At 42.3% G+C, this 19,521-nt stretch overlaps 1 protein-coding gene across 1 annotated transcript; it reads left to right on the top strand.

Moving 5' to 3' along the window:
- Positions 1–6,252: 6,252 nt before the first annotated feature.
- On the top strand, positions 6,253–19,486 carry LOC133138400 (diphosphoinositol polyphosphate phosphohydrolase 1). Its single transcript, XM_061257130.1, has 5 exons — positions 6,253–6,625; positions 8,083–8,193; positions 12,804–12,848; positions 13,343–13,427; positions 13,977–19,486. Exons 1-5 carry the CDS (start codon positions 6,527–6,529, stop codon positions 14,171–14,173), a joined length of 537 nt encoding a protein of 178 aa, XP_061113114.1. The 5' UTR covers positions 6,253–6,526; the 3' UTR covers positions 14,174–19,486.
- The last annotated feature ends 35 nt before the right edge of the window (positions 19,487–19,521 follow it).

The following is a 19,521-nucleotide window of genomic DNA, read 5'->3' on the forward strand; positions in this document are numbered from 1 at the left end:
GTCTGGACAAAAAGATATACAGATATGCAGGGGACGCTTCAGGATATCTGGGTGCAGTTTTGGGAAAACTCATGTGGAGTTTGAATGCCTGTCAATATCTTTAACAAATCTTGTATACACGTTGACATCAAGTTTGTGCAGAAATAGTTCTGGCTTGGTGCTTGACTTAGAAATTGAGATAGTCAGTCCTAAACTATAAAAACATAAAGAGTTTTGTATTGTTTCGTATTTGTATGTATCTTTTATGTACGCTATGTAGACGCTCTGAATTTGTCTCAAATGTCTGAATGGTACAAGCCTCTTCTTTAATTTAAGTCGACAACCATGTGTGGGCAGTAAATAGTCTTTGAGATATTGATACATTTATAGGACTAGTACAAAACAGGTCTAGGGGGGCAAAGTGGAAAGGGTTGAAAGAACACTCGCCATTGGATTTCAATAGTACAACCAGGTATTGACTGCATAAGAGTAGAAAGAAATGTATTTCTCAACAATACAACCTAGGGGGAGCATTGTTAGGGAGAAAATAATAGGCCTTAAGATTGAAACCTGTGGTACCCCACCGGGAACAGGAGCAGGGGAGCATGAGAAGCTTTTGATTTTGATGGAGAACATTCTATTCATTAGGTGTGATGTGAAACACTTTAGGGCAGTGCCTTAAATGCCAACCATATGCTTAATCAAATTGAGTAGGATATAATAGGAATCAATGTCAACCGTGTCGTCCCAACATTGGCTCCCAACAAAGGCCTACCACTAACAATTACCTGTGTCAATGTACCAGTATCTATCATGCTGTTATGAAGACCTTCTAAATGCTAACATTAAAACTGAATGATATATAATTGTGTACTAATAGCTTAGCAATAAGAACATCAGCTATAATGTAGACAACAGATGAGCAATTTGCAAATGAACAACATTTCTATTTGTATACAGAGTTTTCACATTGCAGCACGTCATCATTGTGCAAGCTTTATATATAGACTGATGGTCAAGCACAAAAAAAAAAAAAGCTAAAAATGATGACCTGTAGAAAAATGAATGATCTCTGTTCAATAGTCTACATCCGACTGTGCCAAAGCTGGCAGTTGATGTAGGGATTTTGGGTCTTTTTCCATTGCAATGAAATTGCAATGCAATATTGCAGCAGCTGCTGACAGACTATTGTGAAATTGTACTGCAGAAGTCCAATGCTGGTTTCTGATGGACCAGCAAGCACTGGCTGTTTACAGCAGTCAGTTACAACCAATCTTTGTCTGACAGTTTGCTTTACAGCCTTGGGTAGTCTTGAACAAACCAATGTCAATGCAACAAATTATATTAAAGGCAGCTGCAGTAATTTCTGTTGAGTCATTGATTGTTTCCAGTGAGTTTTTTTCTGTCCCCCCAAAAATTATTATATTATACTGTGAAACTAGCATTTTGTATATTATATACACATGCCTGCAATGTGCCAGTAGTCCAACAGTATCCCGCTCTTCAAGTGTGTGATGGACACAGTGTTTTCAATTGGCAGGATGTTTATTCAAGATAATAAAACCAGATTTAACTGGCAAGTTCAAGGACTGACATTATGAAGGCCACAGTCATTAGGATTATACCAAATGCAAAAATATTTGGATGTACAGTCAGGTTCAGAATTATAAGCAAGCACCCTTGATGAATATTCATTTTAATCAAAATATTTCTTAATTTATTGGAAGTTTTTCCAACATTCATCCATCCTTCCATTATCTAATCCACTTATTATTGTTCAAGGTCGCCAATCCTGGACAGGTTGCCTATCTATTGCTAATCTATCACACGCATACACTCACACACTCATACCTAGGGTACTTAGAGGTTTGACGCAGTGTGTTCAGAGATGCTCTTCTGCATGCCACTGTTGTAATGCGTTGTTATTTGCATTACTGTCACCTTCCTGTCAGCTTTGACCAGACTGCCCCTTCTCCTCTGACCTCTCTCATTTACGCTCGTTTTTGCCCACAGAAATGCTGCTCACTGGATGTCCCGGTCATGCTTTTGAATGGCTTCAGACACTGCAGCTAAAAAGAATTAATAAATAAAAAAGATCGGTTTAGAGATAAAAGGTTCACAGGCAAGAAAAAAGAGTTTATTTCAAGCATGAGCTGTCAGATTCAGATCTCTCAAGTCTCATGCATCAAATGTGAGATTCACATACTAAGGTTCAAACTCTGCCTCACAGGGCAGGGTCCAAAATCTGATGCAATTCAGTGACAGCCACCACACTGGGCTTGCTGTGCCACAGATGGTAGGTTGAGTGTAATTGCAAGGCAAAAGTAGGCTGGATGAATTGTGTCCTCTGCACCTCAAAGTGGTCACTTCACCTCACCCCTCCCATTGACAACATGCCCATTTTCTGAGGCCATGGCTGACTCTCGTGACAAGCATGTATAACCAGCTGATTTCACTTACAGTAACTGATTAGAAAATTATTGTATATTTTTAACCCTGTTTATTTTTGGAGTTGTACAATATGTCCTTCCTTTGTGAAGTTCCAATTTTAGCATGGTGGTTATTTCCTTCTTGTTTTTGTGAACGGTCTAAGGAATTTGTTGGTCACGCATGTTGCTTCAGGCTTTATTTGTTCTACTCGTTGCTTTTATAAAATGCTCTACATGAGACCATATATGGTATGGTTAACTGATTTTTATGTTTGTAGCCATACAGAGATATGAACATCTGTTCACTTCATGTGTGGGGGTTAGATTTCTTTCCTCTGAGAAGCATCCATCTTTTTCTGAGAAGCACTAATTGTATTACTGGATCTGCCAATGTCAACATTGACTGCAAGACAGACTGCTGTCTACAAGGGCTACATGGCTAGATCTCCTTCCCACTATTCCTGAAAAGACTTGACCTGGTGACTAGATGCTAGAAGAGGATTCAGTATTTTGCCAATGAGAGGTCCTCCAAACAGGGAAAAGGTTATAGATTACAGGGGGCAGAAAATTCAGTTCGTTTGAAAAGATTATCGAGGGCGCCATCATGTGTAAAATTTATGCAGGTGCAATTTCTTGTTTTTGGGGTCCAGGTGTAACCTCATGCATTTGTGTGGATTATTGGTTGTGTTAAATGACATAGTCATAATAATACTGATACTACTACTTATACTACTACTACTACTACTACTACTACTACTACTACTACTACTAGAAGAAGAGGAAGAGGAAGAAACTAAAAGAAGACTTGTGTAGTACATGGATTTATTGGACTGTATTCACCGTGTTATTCCAGCTGAGAAGGTGTGAAGATACTCAATATATTCACTAATGAAATCTAGATCAAAAAATATTTGTATAGCTTCAGTTCAGAAGTTTGGTCAGGCATTTACCTTATGGATGCCTTTATCATGTTAACTGTAACGGAAGTGAATGTGATCTGTGTGTTTTTTTTTTAGTTGACATCCAGTTGTGTTAAATAGTTAAATAGTAAATAACAGTAACATACTCAAATATAGTAGTAATTGACAAGAGAGAATCAATCTCCATCAGATTATCATGAGTGCATGGTGTGAAGATGGGCCAGGCTGAGATGGTTTAATGGATACACAGTTGTTAATGTAAGTACAGTAAATTCTCCTATAAGGTCTGCCAAAAAGAGTGTATAGGATTGCCTTTGGCTTTCACACTAGACCAAAGAAAGTGTCTAGTCCTCACTAAGCGACAAAGAGGAAGTTGCAGAGGAAATATTTTATAACAATGGTGAAATCCACCATGTGTCAACTGTCACCAAAACACTTTCACAAAGGCACATAGGTGAAGAGATCAACGACATGCACCTGTTGTTCTTTGTGATATATGCTCCATACTATTTAATACTATAGCGTTCTTAAAATATAATTCAGATTAAGTATTCTCAAGCATATTTTTTTTTCAAATGGGTGATAAAGATGGGATGTTTGAATTTTAAGCTCCACCCTTAAAGGTACTGTAGGTAATTTCGGGCTTCTAACGGTGAAGAGAGGAATTTCAGCAAGAAACACCCTTAAACCACAACACTGTTTCTCCTTCCCGCCTCTCTGTGAACGCACTTACGTTGAACCCTTGACATTGGAGAATGAAAGATTCCTGTCCTGTTGAAAGGAACATTTCCTGTGATGTTGTTGAAATATTGTGGTCCAGTGTTACTCATTACTTGATACTGACAGTATCACAGAATGAGGAAGTCAAAGCATACAACGAACACAATAATCCTTTTTATCATAAAGCCAATGGTAAGGACAGATCATTGTTTGCCACTTGTGTGTGATTTTTAATCATAAAGCTAGTGGTGGCAAAGAGTAATGGATACATCTATTACCCGATTACCACACTAAATTCCATTGGGAATCATCCAAACCAGCCTACAGTCCCCTCCAAAAGTATTAGAACAGCAAGGTCAATTCCTTTGTTTTTGATACACACTGAAGACAATTGAGTTTGAGGTCAAAGATGTACATGAGATCCAAATCTGAATTTCAGATTTTGCTATTTTTATCTAGATTTGTTAAACAACTTTCAACATATCACCTTTTGCATCAGACCACCCCATTTTTAGGTGAGCTGAGAGGTGTTTCCTGTTGTCCAGATGTGTCTTATTAGATTGATTGGTTAAACAATAAATAGTTCTGAATGTCTATTCTTGGTTTTAGCCTTGGGTTTTGCCTGTAAAGACTGTATTTGTGTTAGAAAAGATAAACCCACATGAAGACCAGAGAGCTGTCTCTGAGAGAAAAGCAAGGCATTTTGAAGCTTAGAAATTGATCAGATCTATTGCACAAGCATTGGGGATAGCTTGTACAACAACTTTGTCCTGAAAAAGAAAGAAACTGCTGGCATACTGAGCAACAGACATCAAACAGGTCGACCAAGGAAAACAACAGCAGTTGATACCGGAAGCATTGTGAAAGCTGTGAAGAAAACCCCCAAAACATCAGTCAGTGACATCACAAACAATCCCACAAGATGCAAACCACTCATCAGTAGAAAGAATCGGAATTGGCCTTGCTGTTCCAATACTTTTTGAGGGGACTGTACAGACCAAAACTAATGGGCAACATATGCCTGGGGAGGTGTTGGTTGGCCAATAGGGGGCAGTATTTCCCCTGGAATCTGTACAAAACTGAAAATCCAATATCCCAGTACACTGACCAAGACACCATCATGTAGGATGATGATGCTTTTCAGGGGAGATTTTAAACAAAGGTCCTAGTTCATTATAGCTATTGAACATCCCATGGCTGTTACTTTAAAGAATAGGAGATTAACATGAACTATGACCAAATTTGCAATCTAGTACTTCCAATTATAGTAATTTGGCCCAGAATGTATGGAAACATTAACACCACTTTAGCTGATGTATGGTGTCTTTTCTTGAGCAAAATGGCTGCTGTCAATAATAATAATAATAATAATAATAATAATAATAATAATAATAATAATAATAAATATCGCAGTCTCAGAAGTTATGGAGAGCTGGGACATTTGCCACTGCGATGTTATATTTTTGCTGCCATGTGTGGTGTCGTTTAAATTACACCTACCACCCTTTGTGTAATGAAGAACACCATGTTGCTTCGCTGTGTTCTCACATTCTCCCACTTGGTGAAACGGTTCACACCTCATAGTATGCTTCAATTAGCGTACAGTTGTGCATAACCATAAAGATCGTGGATTGTAACAAGAATAGCCTACTTTGTTTCTTTTGTTCCCTACATCCCTTAATACTCACACACAAAAAAAAAAAACCAGAATCATTGTCCATTGTTTTGCAATCAGGAACAAATTAACACAGATCTTCTTTTGTCTTACTGAATAATTAATATTGAACGTTACTGCTGTAGCAGAATATCATCCTGAACCATTTCAAATATCGTTTCAATAAGTGACCAATAATAATAGCTACTTAGCATGACAACTCCCCCCCCCCCCCCCCCACAACCGCATTCATTGGCTGTTAAGTGATATTATGGCAGCAAACGTTATATACCAAAGCGAACTTATTTAAACATATTGCTACCCAGGCTTTTTGACGTATATCACCATAAGTTACAACATATTTTCCCCAGTGATTCCAACACGTCACCGACGGATGGCTATGTGAATTTGTAAGTTTAATATCGAACTGAAAAGAGCTTCGATTAAACCCGGTTAAGAATAGGCACATCGTAAGAATGCTACGCAGAAAAAGACTTTAGTCTTGTTGCGTAAGTGGCGCCATAAACGTAGATCACCACTGCGCCTTTTCGTTTCTTTGGGTTAGTCCAGAGTCGTATTCACAAACACGAAGTCCGTAATATAATTTAGTGCTGCGTTTTGTGGTATGTGACATTCTACGCGGTTTACGCAGTGCTCTTAATAATGGCGTCCGTGTCGGAGATGCGCTTGGGTTCGGGAAAATGAAGCGGAGAAGAAGTTATCTCTTTTAAGAAAAGCCGGGGTTTCCTTCAACTGGCTCTACGTCGAAAAGAGCGGCGTTTCCAATAGGTTTGAGTTTACATTCTTGTCCGTGGATCCCCGAAATGATGAAGCTCAAGTCCAACCAGACCCGGACCTACGATGGGGATGGCTACAAGAAACGAGCTGCCTGCTTGTGTTTTAGGAGCGAGAGTGAAGAGGAGGTAAGTCCGAGGATGCGAGGTTGTGGGAGTGGGACTAGGCCGCGGGTGGGTTAAATGGTGAGATTAACTAGCCGATGTCTTGGAAAATCAAAAGAAAAACCCCACTGGAAGCTGGTGGTTGGACGAAGGATGGAGGAAGAACTGATTAAGATGTTGTGAAATTGTTCGGGGTGAAAACCAAATTGATCGAGGGGCTCCATATCTTTGGCACCGGCGCCGTCGGCAAGTGGATTGCACAGATTGAAGTGTGGCCAATTAAATATTGCTTTCTGCCTATCCGGAATTTGTAAAAAGTAATCAATCCTCGAAAGATTTTAGATTTTAGGAATGTAGCTAATAAACGATTGTAAGGTCTTTAGTTATTAATGTATGCAGCTGTCCGTTTGTTAGCCTAGCGGCTAGCAACCCATATTTCTGACTTGACACCTACCTGGTTAGCTAGTTAATGACCTAGCTAGTGGTTAGTGTGTTACGTTTGTTAGCATCGCCGAATATTTTCGTCGAACGCTGTTCCTTAAGGTAATTCAAGTGTACAGCCATTGATCTGATACGTTTTCTGGTTATTGTAAGTTTAGAAGAGCTTAGCTGTAGGCTAAGTTATATTTGATGTTGATTCGTCAAAACAAATCTTATGTCATGCCAGGGAGACCTTATCAAGCCATGCGTTTTGTCAGTAATCGAGTAATTTTTTGGTTTAAACCAATGCGTTTTACGTCTGTAGAATCACTTGAGGAAAAAAAACTGCACCTTTCTTGTGTGAGGATGAACAAGAACAACAAAGTAACGTGTAATTAACCTCTTGAGCCAAATGTTTTGTTTATTTGTGGCTTTGTCAAGCCCCATCGCTCAGGGATTCAGTCAGCTAAAAACAATGAAACTACTGTTCCCCAGTAGTAGATGACTCAACCTTAAATGTCCCATGTTAAGATCTTGTTGTGAATGCAGTGCCCAAGTTTCTTGTGTATTAGTTTCCGTAATCTTAGTGAAGAAATCTTCAGAAATGGTTTAAGACCTTATTTATGGCAACAATGCCACTTTTTGGCTTGAATGGTTGAAAACTATTCATTGGTGTGAACAAAATAATGATTTACATGATAGTGGCGTGCTGAAACATGTCATGCCTTTATCAAATGTAACTTCATTTCTTTGGGTTGTAAAGTTCAAAACTCAAATTAATTTTTATGTTGTAGGGTGTGAAAGAAGCCGTCTAAAAAGTGTATTCATCTAATGTTGCCTTACTTGGGCAGCCTGTAGTTACAGTACCGGTGGTTCTAAGGTACATGACTGGAACCCAGCAGGTTGGTGGTTCAAGCCACGGTGTAGCCACTGTTGAGCCCTTATGCAAGGCCCTTAAACCTACACTGCTCCAGTAAAGCTTGTCCCCTGCTTAGTCTAATCAACTTAGAAAGCAAGGCAACTGAAGCCGTGGTTAGTTTGGGTGTGTCTGTCCCCAATAGGTGTTGCTGGTGAGTAGCAGCCGACATCCTGACAAGTGGATTGTTCCCGGAGGAGGGATGGAGCCTGAAGAGGAGCCCAGTGTGGCTGCTGCTCGGGAGGTGTGTGAAGAGGTAGGCTTGTCTGCAGGCTCCTTGGCCATTTCTCAGTAGTGTCCTTGGTAACTTCAGTGCACACCAGTGTTTAGTTTCATGCTCTGTGTTTGTAAATAGAGTCACAAGATTGTCAGTTGCCCTCCTTGGGGCTTTGGATTGTTCACGAAAGAAAGTGTTTTATCTGCTTTTGTGTTGTGTAAGGCGTGGGTGCTCTATCACTGCAGAGGAACCAAAGAGCAGCTAAGGCTATTTGATAAGCTCAGGGCGGTGACCGATGTGTCAGTTTAATTGCCTCTTATGCAGGACTTATCCCACAACCTGTTGTTGCTGACTGAGCAACAGGGGAAGATCACTGTTTCTGTGAGTTAAAGAATGGTCTCAGTGTAAGTGATAGGCAGTGGCTCACTTAGGGCTTGGTGTCATGTCACCCGCACACAGTGTCTTCGCCCCTCATTTAAGACCCCGCCCTTTCCCTGTCATCGTTACCTTCCCCGGGGAGAAACCTCTAGTCCTCCACCCTTTCTCTGTCTTGGTAGGTAAACTACAGTAGCTGTTCTTGTCTACCATTGGGGGCTGGGGAGCGGGGGCTCTAGCTCATACTTTTTATGGCTCCAACCTGCTCTTTGCTGTTGGTCCCGCCCACCTAGTGCTGACTGTAACCTATAAACGGCTTGTGTGGGGCATTGAGTTACACTGAGATGTTTAGGCGTTAAACAGAGATTTACTGTTGCTGTTTACACTCTGCCCAAACAACACTCTTGGTCTGGTTTGTGATTGTTTATTCTGTGGCTTATTAATGTCAGGGGATCATGTACTGTAAGCACCAAGCAGCACAGAACCCAAAGCCTTGTCATGAGCCGATTGTGGCAGTTGAAATGTCACGAGGAGCCGACGTTAAGTACTAGGCCTTTTATGTTCAGGTTTTGTCCCAAGAAACAAAAGCAGGGGTGGACTTTGCCCTCACCCTTTGTTTTTTTGTCCTTGCAAAACTGAGGATCACATCAGAAAGAAGAACTGCACAAAATGCGTTAAGAGCAGGATAGGAGCCAAGAACAAAATATAAGCCAGTTTTAAGTTGTGAAAGCTACTGCCGTGAGCTCAAGCACGATATCTTGTGTTTGTGCTATGGTCAGATTGATCTGATTAGCTCAAGATTCTTGTAAAGGGCATATTTTAAAGCTTAGAGAGAATTCTTGACAGACTGAAGTCCTCTTTTGTATGCCATATGACTTTTCCTGAGGCAAAAGCAAGCCTTTTACCTGACTTACTATAACAATTGCATAGTCTTACTATCTGACTAATTAAGAAGCCTGACCTCTGCCTGATTATTCAGAGTTGCTGTGTTATTTAAAATTTTTTTGGTTTCCCAAAGTAATATTTTAGTTCTCTCCAAGAAACATTTCTGTTGGAATCTTTCCCTGGAGCTCAACAGAATGGATACCAGAAATTGGTATTTTGCTCTCATAGTGATCCTTTTAAGCACTAGAATATGTTGCTGTCTAATGTTTGTAGGTGGAAGGACCCTACAGAGATGAAGTCTGACATGGTTGAGAGATTATCCGTTGCAGCATGTCTGTACAGATGATGTGCGGCTAGCGTGCTTTCTCAGGCTCATAGTGTTTTCTCTGAGTTGGTATAACAGACTCTCATGGTTTTTCTCTTTGTTGGTATAACAGACTCTCATGGTTTTTCTGTGAGTTGGTATAACAGACTCTCATGGTTTTTCTGTGAGTTGGTATAACAGATTCTCGTGGTGTTTTCTCTGAGTTGGTAAAACAGACTGAATTGGTATGACTGATCCCAATGAGGGATCAGTTCAGTAAGTGCTGACCTTACTAACCTTACTAGCCTCTATAACAGTGGTCCTCAGCCCTGGTTCTGGGGAGCTGCAGGGTCTGCTGGTTTTTGTTGTTGCTCTGCACTTAATTAATCAATTGGAGCCATGGATTACATATTTAACTTGCCTCACCTGGTTACCTGATCTCAACAGCATGCTGATTTTAAGGTCAAAACAAAATATCAGCAGACCCTGTAGCTCTCCAGGACCAGGCTTGGAGACCACTGCTCTAAAAAATCAATCAGCCCCAGACAGCGGTGGAATCCTACATGGGAGCCAGCCGCCTGACGTCAGTGGGTGTGTTCTGTACGCAGCACAGGGAGACCGGACCGCATGGTTCTGTAGATCCTTGGCCGGCTGGTCCGTTTTCCACAGCACCCCCTCCAACAGAGACCCCTCGCCTCCATCATGCAAAGTTCTCTGAAGGCCAGAATGACCCCATCTTTCAGCAGCTGAAGAAGACCCATCAAGGCAAACTCTTAACAGTGTTGGGACTACACCCTAAACCAGACACCTTCTGTGTGTGCCAAGCCTATTATTGCAAGGCTTCCAATAACTAACTTAAATGAGGATGCATGCCAGTGCAGTGCGCCTCATTGCTCTGTGCTTAGAAGACCCCACCAGAAGAGCTAACAGCCGTCATTCCCTTTGGTTTAGTTTTTAACCACCAATATGTCTGCCAAAGACGAGGTGATGTTGATAATGTACACGCCCCAGACTGTTCCAGCCAGAATAAGCACTTGGAACAAATTAAAGACCATCATCCCCATAATTGTGGTCCAGCAGTCAAGTTGACCAGCAATCTGCCAGTGTTGTGCTTGATTACTATGCTTCAGTAACGGTCTTGGAAGATTGACGTAATGGAAGCATGCCAGTCAGTCTGCGCTCTGCTCACGTTATATTTTGGGTTTTGAAATTCTCCAGTGATTGAAGACGTCAACCGCCAAGATATTAGACCGCATTTCAACAGTGGGTCAGTCCCATCCTTGCACTCTCAAACGGTCATCGAGCCGAAAATAATTTGTCACTGCACCCCTAGTCCATATCTCCATTGTCGTCATGTGCAAACCTTTTCTATTACCAAGATTATTATTTTTTCTTCCTTCCAGTATTTGGTTCAGGTAAAATCCCCTGTTTTTCCCTCCCAGATAATTTGGACAGCCAGGGATGCGGAGGTGGTGTTGTTAGACGTATACCTTTCCTCAGGGGTTCAGAGCAACTGCTGTCAGACTTCACTTAGGCCTGCGTGCCATGCAAGCTGAATGGATGGTGACAGCCAAAGGAAACCGGGCCCTCTGGCAGCTGGCACCCCACCGTGGCCTGCACTGGTTCTGGAGATGTACCCCCTCTTGTTGCGTTTTGACTCAAGCGGAGACCTGGGGGAATGCTGATCCCGGCTGGATCCTAATGGTGGGGATGGTGGAGGGGTTGGCCGTAAAGTCAGGGTTTATTATTAGAGTGAAACTAGAACCTGCCGATGACGACTTTAGAGTGACACCGTTGAGAACTGATCCTGCTCCCACCGCCAAAAAAAATCTACTCAGAGGGGTCCTCGGGTCACCCCCATATACGCCTATGAAACTCTTGGCAGGGCATCGTGGCATGTGATCAAGCAGTGTGAAAACACGTCTGCTCGTATCAGGAGGCCTTTTTATTTTTTTACGTTATGACTGCTCCCAGTTGGCAATGCACATTGTTGTGTTTTTTTTATTTTTTATTTTTTACTCATATGTGTTTCATATGCGTAACGGAACAACGTTACGGATAGGTCTTAAAAAGCCCATGAGTCAATCTGAGCTTAGTGAAATCAGACCTTTTGCTCGTTGACTCATTCATATTCATTGAGGTTCATTTCCAGACTCGGGCCGAGATCCCTGTTGCTTGGACTGTCAATACAGGTCATTTTAACAAAGCGGACATTGTCTCCCGCTCACAGGGTGTGGTCGCGCTCGGTGTCGAGGCAGAACGGGCAGAAGCATCTCGGCTCTGTCGCTTCACCCCCCCCCCCCCCGCCTCTCCTGAAGTCCACGTGGCCGTTTTTATATAAAGGCCTTCCTCAGGCTGTTCTCACAGATGTCCCTAACGCTGGGGGGTGGGGGAGGGAGGGGGTGGCGAAGTCTCTGAATGTTGCCTCCCGCTACTTAGCCAGTCTCGATATCACCCTCGCTCAGATGCACACGGGAGAAGATGGCGCTGTCAGTTTTTAGTTCACATTTCAACAGCCACAGCCCCCCTGACGTTGGTGCGAAAAATATCTGAGAACCCCGTGCCCGATTCATCGCCGGGCTACCCGCCCTTGCGGTTGTTCCCATGCTTCTTTTGGAGTAGCTTCAACTACACATAGCCCTCTCTTTGTCAGGAGGAAGAAGAAAAACCCGGACTGAATTCAATGCACAGAGTGTAGCTCGTGTCAGTTGCTATGGTAACAAGTGCCCCCCCCCCCAGCCTTCTTCCTTCTCCAACCCTATTGTGAAGGGCGGTGCTCTGTAGATGGTGCTGAATCTGGACTCTGGGTGTTCACATGCAGGCCAGGAACATGCACTGTGCATTTCCACATGGTTGTTTTTTAGGCTCAGCCAACCAGCCCAAAAAGCAAAAAAAGGTAAAGAAAGGTGTTTGGATGTTTAAAAAAAATAATAAAAAAAGAAAGAAAAGTTTCTGAAGTTTTAATGAACTGCTCAAGCTGTAGGGACAGCAGTAATGCTGGTGTTATAATTTCACCAGCGATTTGTCTGCGCAGAGTTTTATTTACTTATTTATTTTCTTAACACATATTCTCTGTAACCCACAGGCTGGAGTGAAGGGGACATTAGGACGGCTAGTAGGAATTTTTGAGGTGAGATGAATTTGGGTTCCACGTTTGTTTTTGTGTTTTTCATATTTCCACTTCAGGAGACTGAGTTGCTGTCCAAACATGCATTCTGACATCACTGCAGCTCAGGAGTTTTTAAGCTCTGCCAAAACCTGTGAGCTTTGAATCAGGAGGGATCTATTGGCTGTGACATCATGTCTTCTTTTGCAGTTTCCCTCTCAGTCATTTAAGCCCTCGGGTATCCAATGTTCGCCAAAGCGAATGGGAGAGATTGACATTGGCTTTTCTGGGTTTTAGCAGCTAGAGCAGTGTTATTTCTGTGTGTGTTTTCTTTTCATTTCCTCATTTCAACTTCAGCGTTGCTGCTTGTCAGACAGAAATGTTTACTTTTACAGCCTGGCTAGGCTTGTATTGGAAAGTGCTACCGGTGACTGCATCCAGTTCCGTCTGTCTTTTCTTTTAGCCCAGCGGCAAACCTTTTCTAAACTCATGTTTTCAAACTCTTACATCCTTTTCAGAATAGAGACAGAAAACACAGAACGTACGTCTATGTTCTCATCGTAACTGAAGTGCTGGAAGACTGGGAGGACTCTGTAAATATTGGTATGTCTGTTTGCCATCTCCTGAGTACTTGATAATGGTCTTTTTAGCAACTCTGTTTTAGTGATCTAGCCCATTCCCTGTTGTATACTCTCATATAATCTCAACCAAACATTTTTATATTAGTTATTCAATATGGTGGAATACAAGTGATTAGACCTGAACTATTTGAATATTTACTGCATGCTTGGATAAATGGATCTAGTCTTTCTGAATTGAGACATCAGACCAAAATATAAAAGTATGAAAAGTGATTTAAGACCTGCTGAGTCACTGTTAGACTAGCTGAGGTTGGGTTCCAACCCTGCCATAAATCCATCCGTGCAGTGCCATGCCCCAGTTCAGATTCATACGGCTCCATGTTTCAAATTCAGACAAAAGAACAGAATGCGTGGGTGTTTCCTGAAGGGCTAGCCTCTCCCAATAGGTTGGAGTCATTCATAAATGCGCAAGGGAAGGCTTGCAAAAAGCCCGCTTCTGCAGGGGGCTGTAAAATGGCCGAAATGTCGCCCACCACGGATAACCCTTTTTGCTTCCTCCTCCTGCTGACAGGGAGAAAAAGGGAATGGTTTAAAATAGACGATGCCAGAAGAGTGCTGCAGTGTCACAAGCCCGTTCAGGCGTCCTACTTAGAGGCCCTCCAGCAGGCCTGCCTGACCAGCAACGGGACACCCCTGGTGGCCACGATAGCCGGAGACCTCTCCCCCACCTACACCATCAACCAGAGCTCGGTCTCGGGTATCAGATAACTAACACACAAGCGCAGAAACTCCCTGAGATTTCTCCTCCTCCTTTCTTCTTTGTTAATCCTCCTCTCCCTCCTTTTTTAACGTCGACAAGTCAACGCGAGAAAGAGCGGTTCGCCTTGCCAGCCTTCCGTGCCCAATCGGTGGCACAGACTTGATAAGTGTTGGGCAAAGCTTATGAAACACTTCAGAAATGTAAAGATCCCCCCCCCCAGTTTCTTTTTATCTAACTGCATGAAGCATCCCTCATTTCCACCTCTCCAATCCTCCTTCCTTCCCTCCTTCCCTTCTTCCCCTTTCCTCATCCTAAATGTGAGGTTTATTAAATGCTTTTTACTGTTGTGATGTAAATTACTGGTATGTAATTAGTGCTGAAGGTCATGGCTTTCAAGGGTCTTTTTAATGTCTTTTTATCTTTATTTTTCATTTTTGTTGTTGTTTGTTTACGTTGTTTGTTTTGTCTCTTTCTCTTGTGTATTTCTCCCTTGCCCTGACCGGGGACATGTTGTGTCTGTATATGAATGGATGGACCCACAGGAAGCGGCTTGTTTTGCATGAGCACTGGTATTTATTTGTCTTACGGAATGGGTGAAGTCATTTGAAAGATTGAAAAGGTTTGCTTAAAAAAAATGCTTTTTCTTTCTGATTGTGAAGGTGCAACAAGTTTTGGTTTTGGGGGAGGGTTTGGGGCTATGAGATCCTCCTTTTAAGATCGTTGACCTGAGGTCCACTTCAGATTTGCATCTGCGGGCCCCAAGCCCCCCTGTTGCAGGTCTGGCTCAAGCGGGACTATTGAAATCTAGTCAGCTCCTGTCCCAGAAGCACCTTGTTTTGGGTAGGTCACCATTCCGCAAAGCTGCAAAGGCGCTTTGACCCAGCTGGGCTTATGGGGCTCAATGTTTCTTAACTGAAGACCATCTAGTGACAAACATAGCGGAGGGCACCTAAGCTTGGGTTATAGTCCAAAGAGGGAAATTGGAATTTATTCTTCAAGTATTCTAGCTACTATAAGTACTATAACATCTGGAGGTTGAAAAGTCAAAGGCTTTGCTTCGCTTGCTGGAAAGGGATGAATATGTGCTGTCTGTTTGTCTTATTTTCTTTATTTTTCAGATTTGGGGGTGGGGGTGGGAAGGGTAGTTGTATATGTTCAAATATTGTCCCAAGTATAAAAAAGAAAAAGAAAAATGTCTCCGTAATGATGATCCTGCTGCAGAACCTGTAATGTACATTTTTGCCAGTTTCTTTTGCAGACATGCTCCCTGTATCCCACCCTATTGCCATTATCTCCATTTGCTTTTTATTTATTCTGTTTGTCGATTAATATCACGATAAAGATGTCTGCGATTACATCAGCCCGTGACGGCATGTCCGGTGTAACGCCTCAGTGTTTGTATCAACCGACACCTCGGGCGTATCGCCACGGCGACAGACGCTTTATCATCGCGTATCAGCACGAGCACAATCCCCTTACCGCCGTCTCACGTCATTTCGTTTGACTTTGTTCATGGCAAACATCCATGGAAGACGGTTTACACGTTTCCTTGCAGTTCTACGTCCCTCTTTCAGACAAACACTGGACCTCTTTTGTTTTAAGAATAGATTATTTTTGGAAGCACTTTTCTATTAGGTCTTAACATTTTTTTCTGTTGTAGGTAATACGTTTTATTTGCTTTTCATTACTTGTGTTTTCACATCTGCACCCCCATCCAAGCGCTCAACTTGCTCAACATAGTAACAGTTTTTCAAATTATTTGTACAAGACACGGAACAAGCGAAACCTTGAACAGATTAGACCATTTTTAACATGTAAAAATGCTTTGTAAATTGACGTTTTGTTTTTTCTTTTGTCAAGCAGTTTTTAGCCAAGCTGTATTAACTGCCTTTATTTTGGCAAGCAGCAATTGGCTCAACAGTGAAAATTGAGTCACCATAGATGGCAAGCGGAAATTTTCCATGTAAATGATGTTTTGGTTCCTGTACAGAGCAAACGCATATAAAAATAGCAAAAAGACATCTTTCTGGAACACACGAAACGGTACACACAGGAAATGCAGTTATTGCTCTAATGCAGATTCTTACAGGCTTGCAGAGGCCTTCTGAAGCGTAGTGCCATGGGTCGGGTTTGACTGACTCTTAAGTTTGGATCGAGAATGATGAGGCGAGCTCACGGATCAAAAAGGGGGATCCCTTGACTGGGGACTGTGACAAAAGCCAGGGGAACCGTCTCCGGCTTTCCAAAAAATGGCTGGCACATCCACACCACACAGAAAAATGGCGATGTCAAACCCTGTGACCCCCCCTCCCCCATTTCACAGTCCTTTGGACACCACTAGAATTACTCTATTAGAGACGGGCATCTTGGCAGCAGCTGGATACATTGCGTGTCTGCCACACTGCTCTGGCCTCTCCACCCTGTCCTGGCATCATTCACCAAACCTACATGCGCTTTCTGCCCTGCTCTCTCTGCCATCTCACTGAGCAGACAACCCCACAGGTTCGCCAAGCGTTTCTGAAAGCAAAGCAGGCCTTTCCCATTAGTGACCCCAAATCACTCCTCTGCTTCAGCATGGAAGCCCCCCTCCCCCTCCACCCCGACTGGTCTTTTATCCTTAAGAGTTCTTCCCTCCCCTCCATGCCAAGCACACACTGGCTGTCTATCACTGCGTCTTTCTGACTGAAAACTGGTGACTTGGTGACCGGGGTGGCTGAGTGCATTTCCTGGCCGGGCAACATCGTTCTCCCCAAAAAACCCCAAAAGCCTCCGAGACCCACCCACATGTTTTTGTGCACACTGTAAACATCACAGCTAAGCGGAGGTACAATAGCACATTGGAGTGCTGTAAGCAGGGCAGATGCTACTCGATCTACGCCAACTTTATTTATTTTTATTTTTTCTCTTGAAGTTGATTTTACAAGTCGGCCAAATGAATTGGGAGAACTGCACACTTGTCAGGCAATCAAAATAAAAAAAAGTATCGTCCCGCCAGCCCAGTGCACATCTGCGACTGTTCTCTTCCGTTAACCTTCAAACTTTTTGATAAGAGTGCAGGAGCACAGCCCATTCGAGATTAGGTGAGTTGCGTAACTGGCCACAACAGCAGTGGCGTGTAAGCGTATGCCCCACAGCCAGCTTAGGAGGTTCTGTAGACTGTTTTGTAGCCTTGATCTGCCCTGTTTTGGCTTCCAATGAGAGTCATTCTGACCCTTGATGTTTGTTTATAGAACTCATTTTATTTTCTGAGGCATATTTAATTTTTACAAATTTTCTTTTTCAAGGCACATATTAAACTAGGCCAAAACCAATTTGAGGAATTGGAAGGCAATTGTAGTTCCCAAATGTAGAACCATATACCTGTCTTAAGAGTGGAATAGTTGAGTCGAAGTTTGGCTCGCTAACCTCCTTTAAGATTAGTGTTGGAACTTGCTCTCTGGAAAAAAAAAAAGAAAAGGATTGTCAAGTCTGTGGCACCCCTTTACAAGGGGTTTTGCAGTTGTCTTTTGCCTAAGTAGGGTTATATTTTACTTGAATGCATTTGAGGTTGAATGTAATGGGGAGACCTTAGCCCTTGTACAGTCACACGTGGTCTAGTAATAGCGGTGGTGCCAGTATGTGGGTGAACTCTCCAATGCCAATTAGTGTCGGAGGTTGTGGCTGACCATCGATATAGCCTGGGTTCCAGCTGGTTTGAGAGGACCAGCCTCCATTTTGTCATGTCAGTTAACATTTTCAGTGAGGTAATATTACACTGGCTGCTCTTTGAACCCTATTACATTTTACAACTCTGTTGTTGGTTAAGAACAAGACATGCCGTTCAAAGTCTCAGTGTGTCTGATAAGCGCACACAAATTCTATAATGGTGGCAAATAGTCGTCTCTTACAGGAAAAGCGAAGTTGCCGGTGGTAGTGCACACACACACGTCCTTAAAATGTGTTATTTTTAGCCAGCCTCTGCTGTTTGAAGATACACATTTCTAATTGACTTGTTTTTTACCTTTATCATTGGTAATTAGTCGGTTATTCATTCTAGATATGACTAAATACTGTTATTAACTCAGAACCTTTAAGCCCATAATATTACTTAAATAGTTTCCCATACTAATGGAACTGCTGGATGTAAAAGCGTCTTAAACGGAGTGCATTTTACTTTGTTTACATCGCAAAGGTCTTTGTTTCGTAATGGTTTCTTAGCTCAAAGGAGACAATCTGGCATTGGGAAAAATGTTGCGCTCTGGTCCCCTTTTGACATTTGTTAATTTCTCTCTGATGCGTATATTGATGCTCCTGCAATGCTTATGAATCAATAGCTGGTTTGGGTTCCTTTCCCATTGAAAGGGAAGAGAATGGTAACGGTGAATCAACACTGCTGTGACAGCTGACAGGAATCTGAAATAACAGCCACTTTTGGTCACAAACTCTCCATTTTGTACTGTGCGGTTTCACTTGGTGTTTACTGTGGGGCTCCAGAGTCCTGTGTATGGACTAGGTCAGATACTCTCTTTCTGTGAAGCCTTAGCCAGAGTAAAGCTAAATTATTTTTAACCCCCCACCTCTCCCTCCCTGTTTTGATTCCTTATTTACTTTTGTTTGAATAAGGGGTTTGAAATTGGCATGCAAGGGCTCATTTTAAAATGCATACAAGGAGTTCTGCCTGAACCATTTTTGGCTCAAAACTGAATTTTTAGCTGGTTGCAGGTGAGCGTGATGTCAACAGTGGCACCACCTAGTGGTCAGATGCTGCCCCTGCAAGACTGGTATGAGCTTTCTTATTTTGCTTCTAGTGGAACTTTGTTAGCATGAATGTATCATCTCTGTATGATAGTGCTTTAAACCATCTTTTCATATTAATGGCATTTTTACACAATCAACTTGGCTTTGTAAAACTTGATCTCTATATAGCTTCTTAGTGATTTAAGCAGGCAAAGGTAGAATTGAGTGGTTGAACTAGGAAGGGATTCACAGTGAGGTTGTGATGGAAATGCTTGTTTTTTAATGGAAAATGGCATGCTCTAGTAAATAAAATTGACTGCCAACTTAGTCCGTGTTATATCTAGACCTTCCAAAAAGAAAGGTTGGACCTAAGTTTCAGTTAAATCAAATTCCCTGTAAAGCATTTTAAAATTGGCCCTTGGCCATGAGTTTGGACACCCCTACCAGTTCAAGGTAACTGTGAATTCAAGTGTGTAGAAGGAGAACATATCACTGGAATATATATATTTTTTGTTTCCATTTGGGGAATTATGGAATAAACAAGTACGAGAAGAGACTGAAGATTGTAATATAATGTGCCAATGAATAAACACACCAGTATTTCACACTGTCCTGCGGTCTTATTTACCACCACCTGCAC

Source organism: Conger conger, chromosome 10, assembly GCF_963514075.1.
Source record: "Conger conger chromosome 10, fConCon1.1, whole genome shotgun sequence".
NCBI lineage: Eukaryota > Metazoa > Chordata > Actinopteri > Anguilliformes > Congridae > Conger > Conger conger.

Coding starts and splice junctions, on each gene's coding strand:
- LOC133138400 (XM_061257130.1), top strand. CDS start 6,527: ATGATGAAGCTCAAGTCCAACCAGACCCGGACCTACGATGGGGATGGC. Junction 6,626..8,082: donor GGAGCGAGAGTGAAGAGGAG/GTAAGTCCGAGG, acceptor TGTCCCCAATAG/GTGTTGCTGGTGAGTAGCAG. Junction 8,194..12,803: donor CTCGGGAGGTGTGTGAAGAG/GTAGGCTTGTCT, acceptor TGTAACCCACAG/GCTGGAGTGAAGGGGACATT.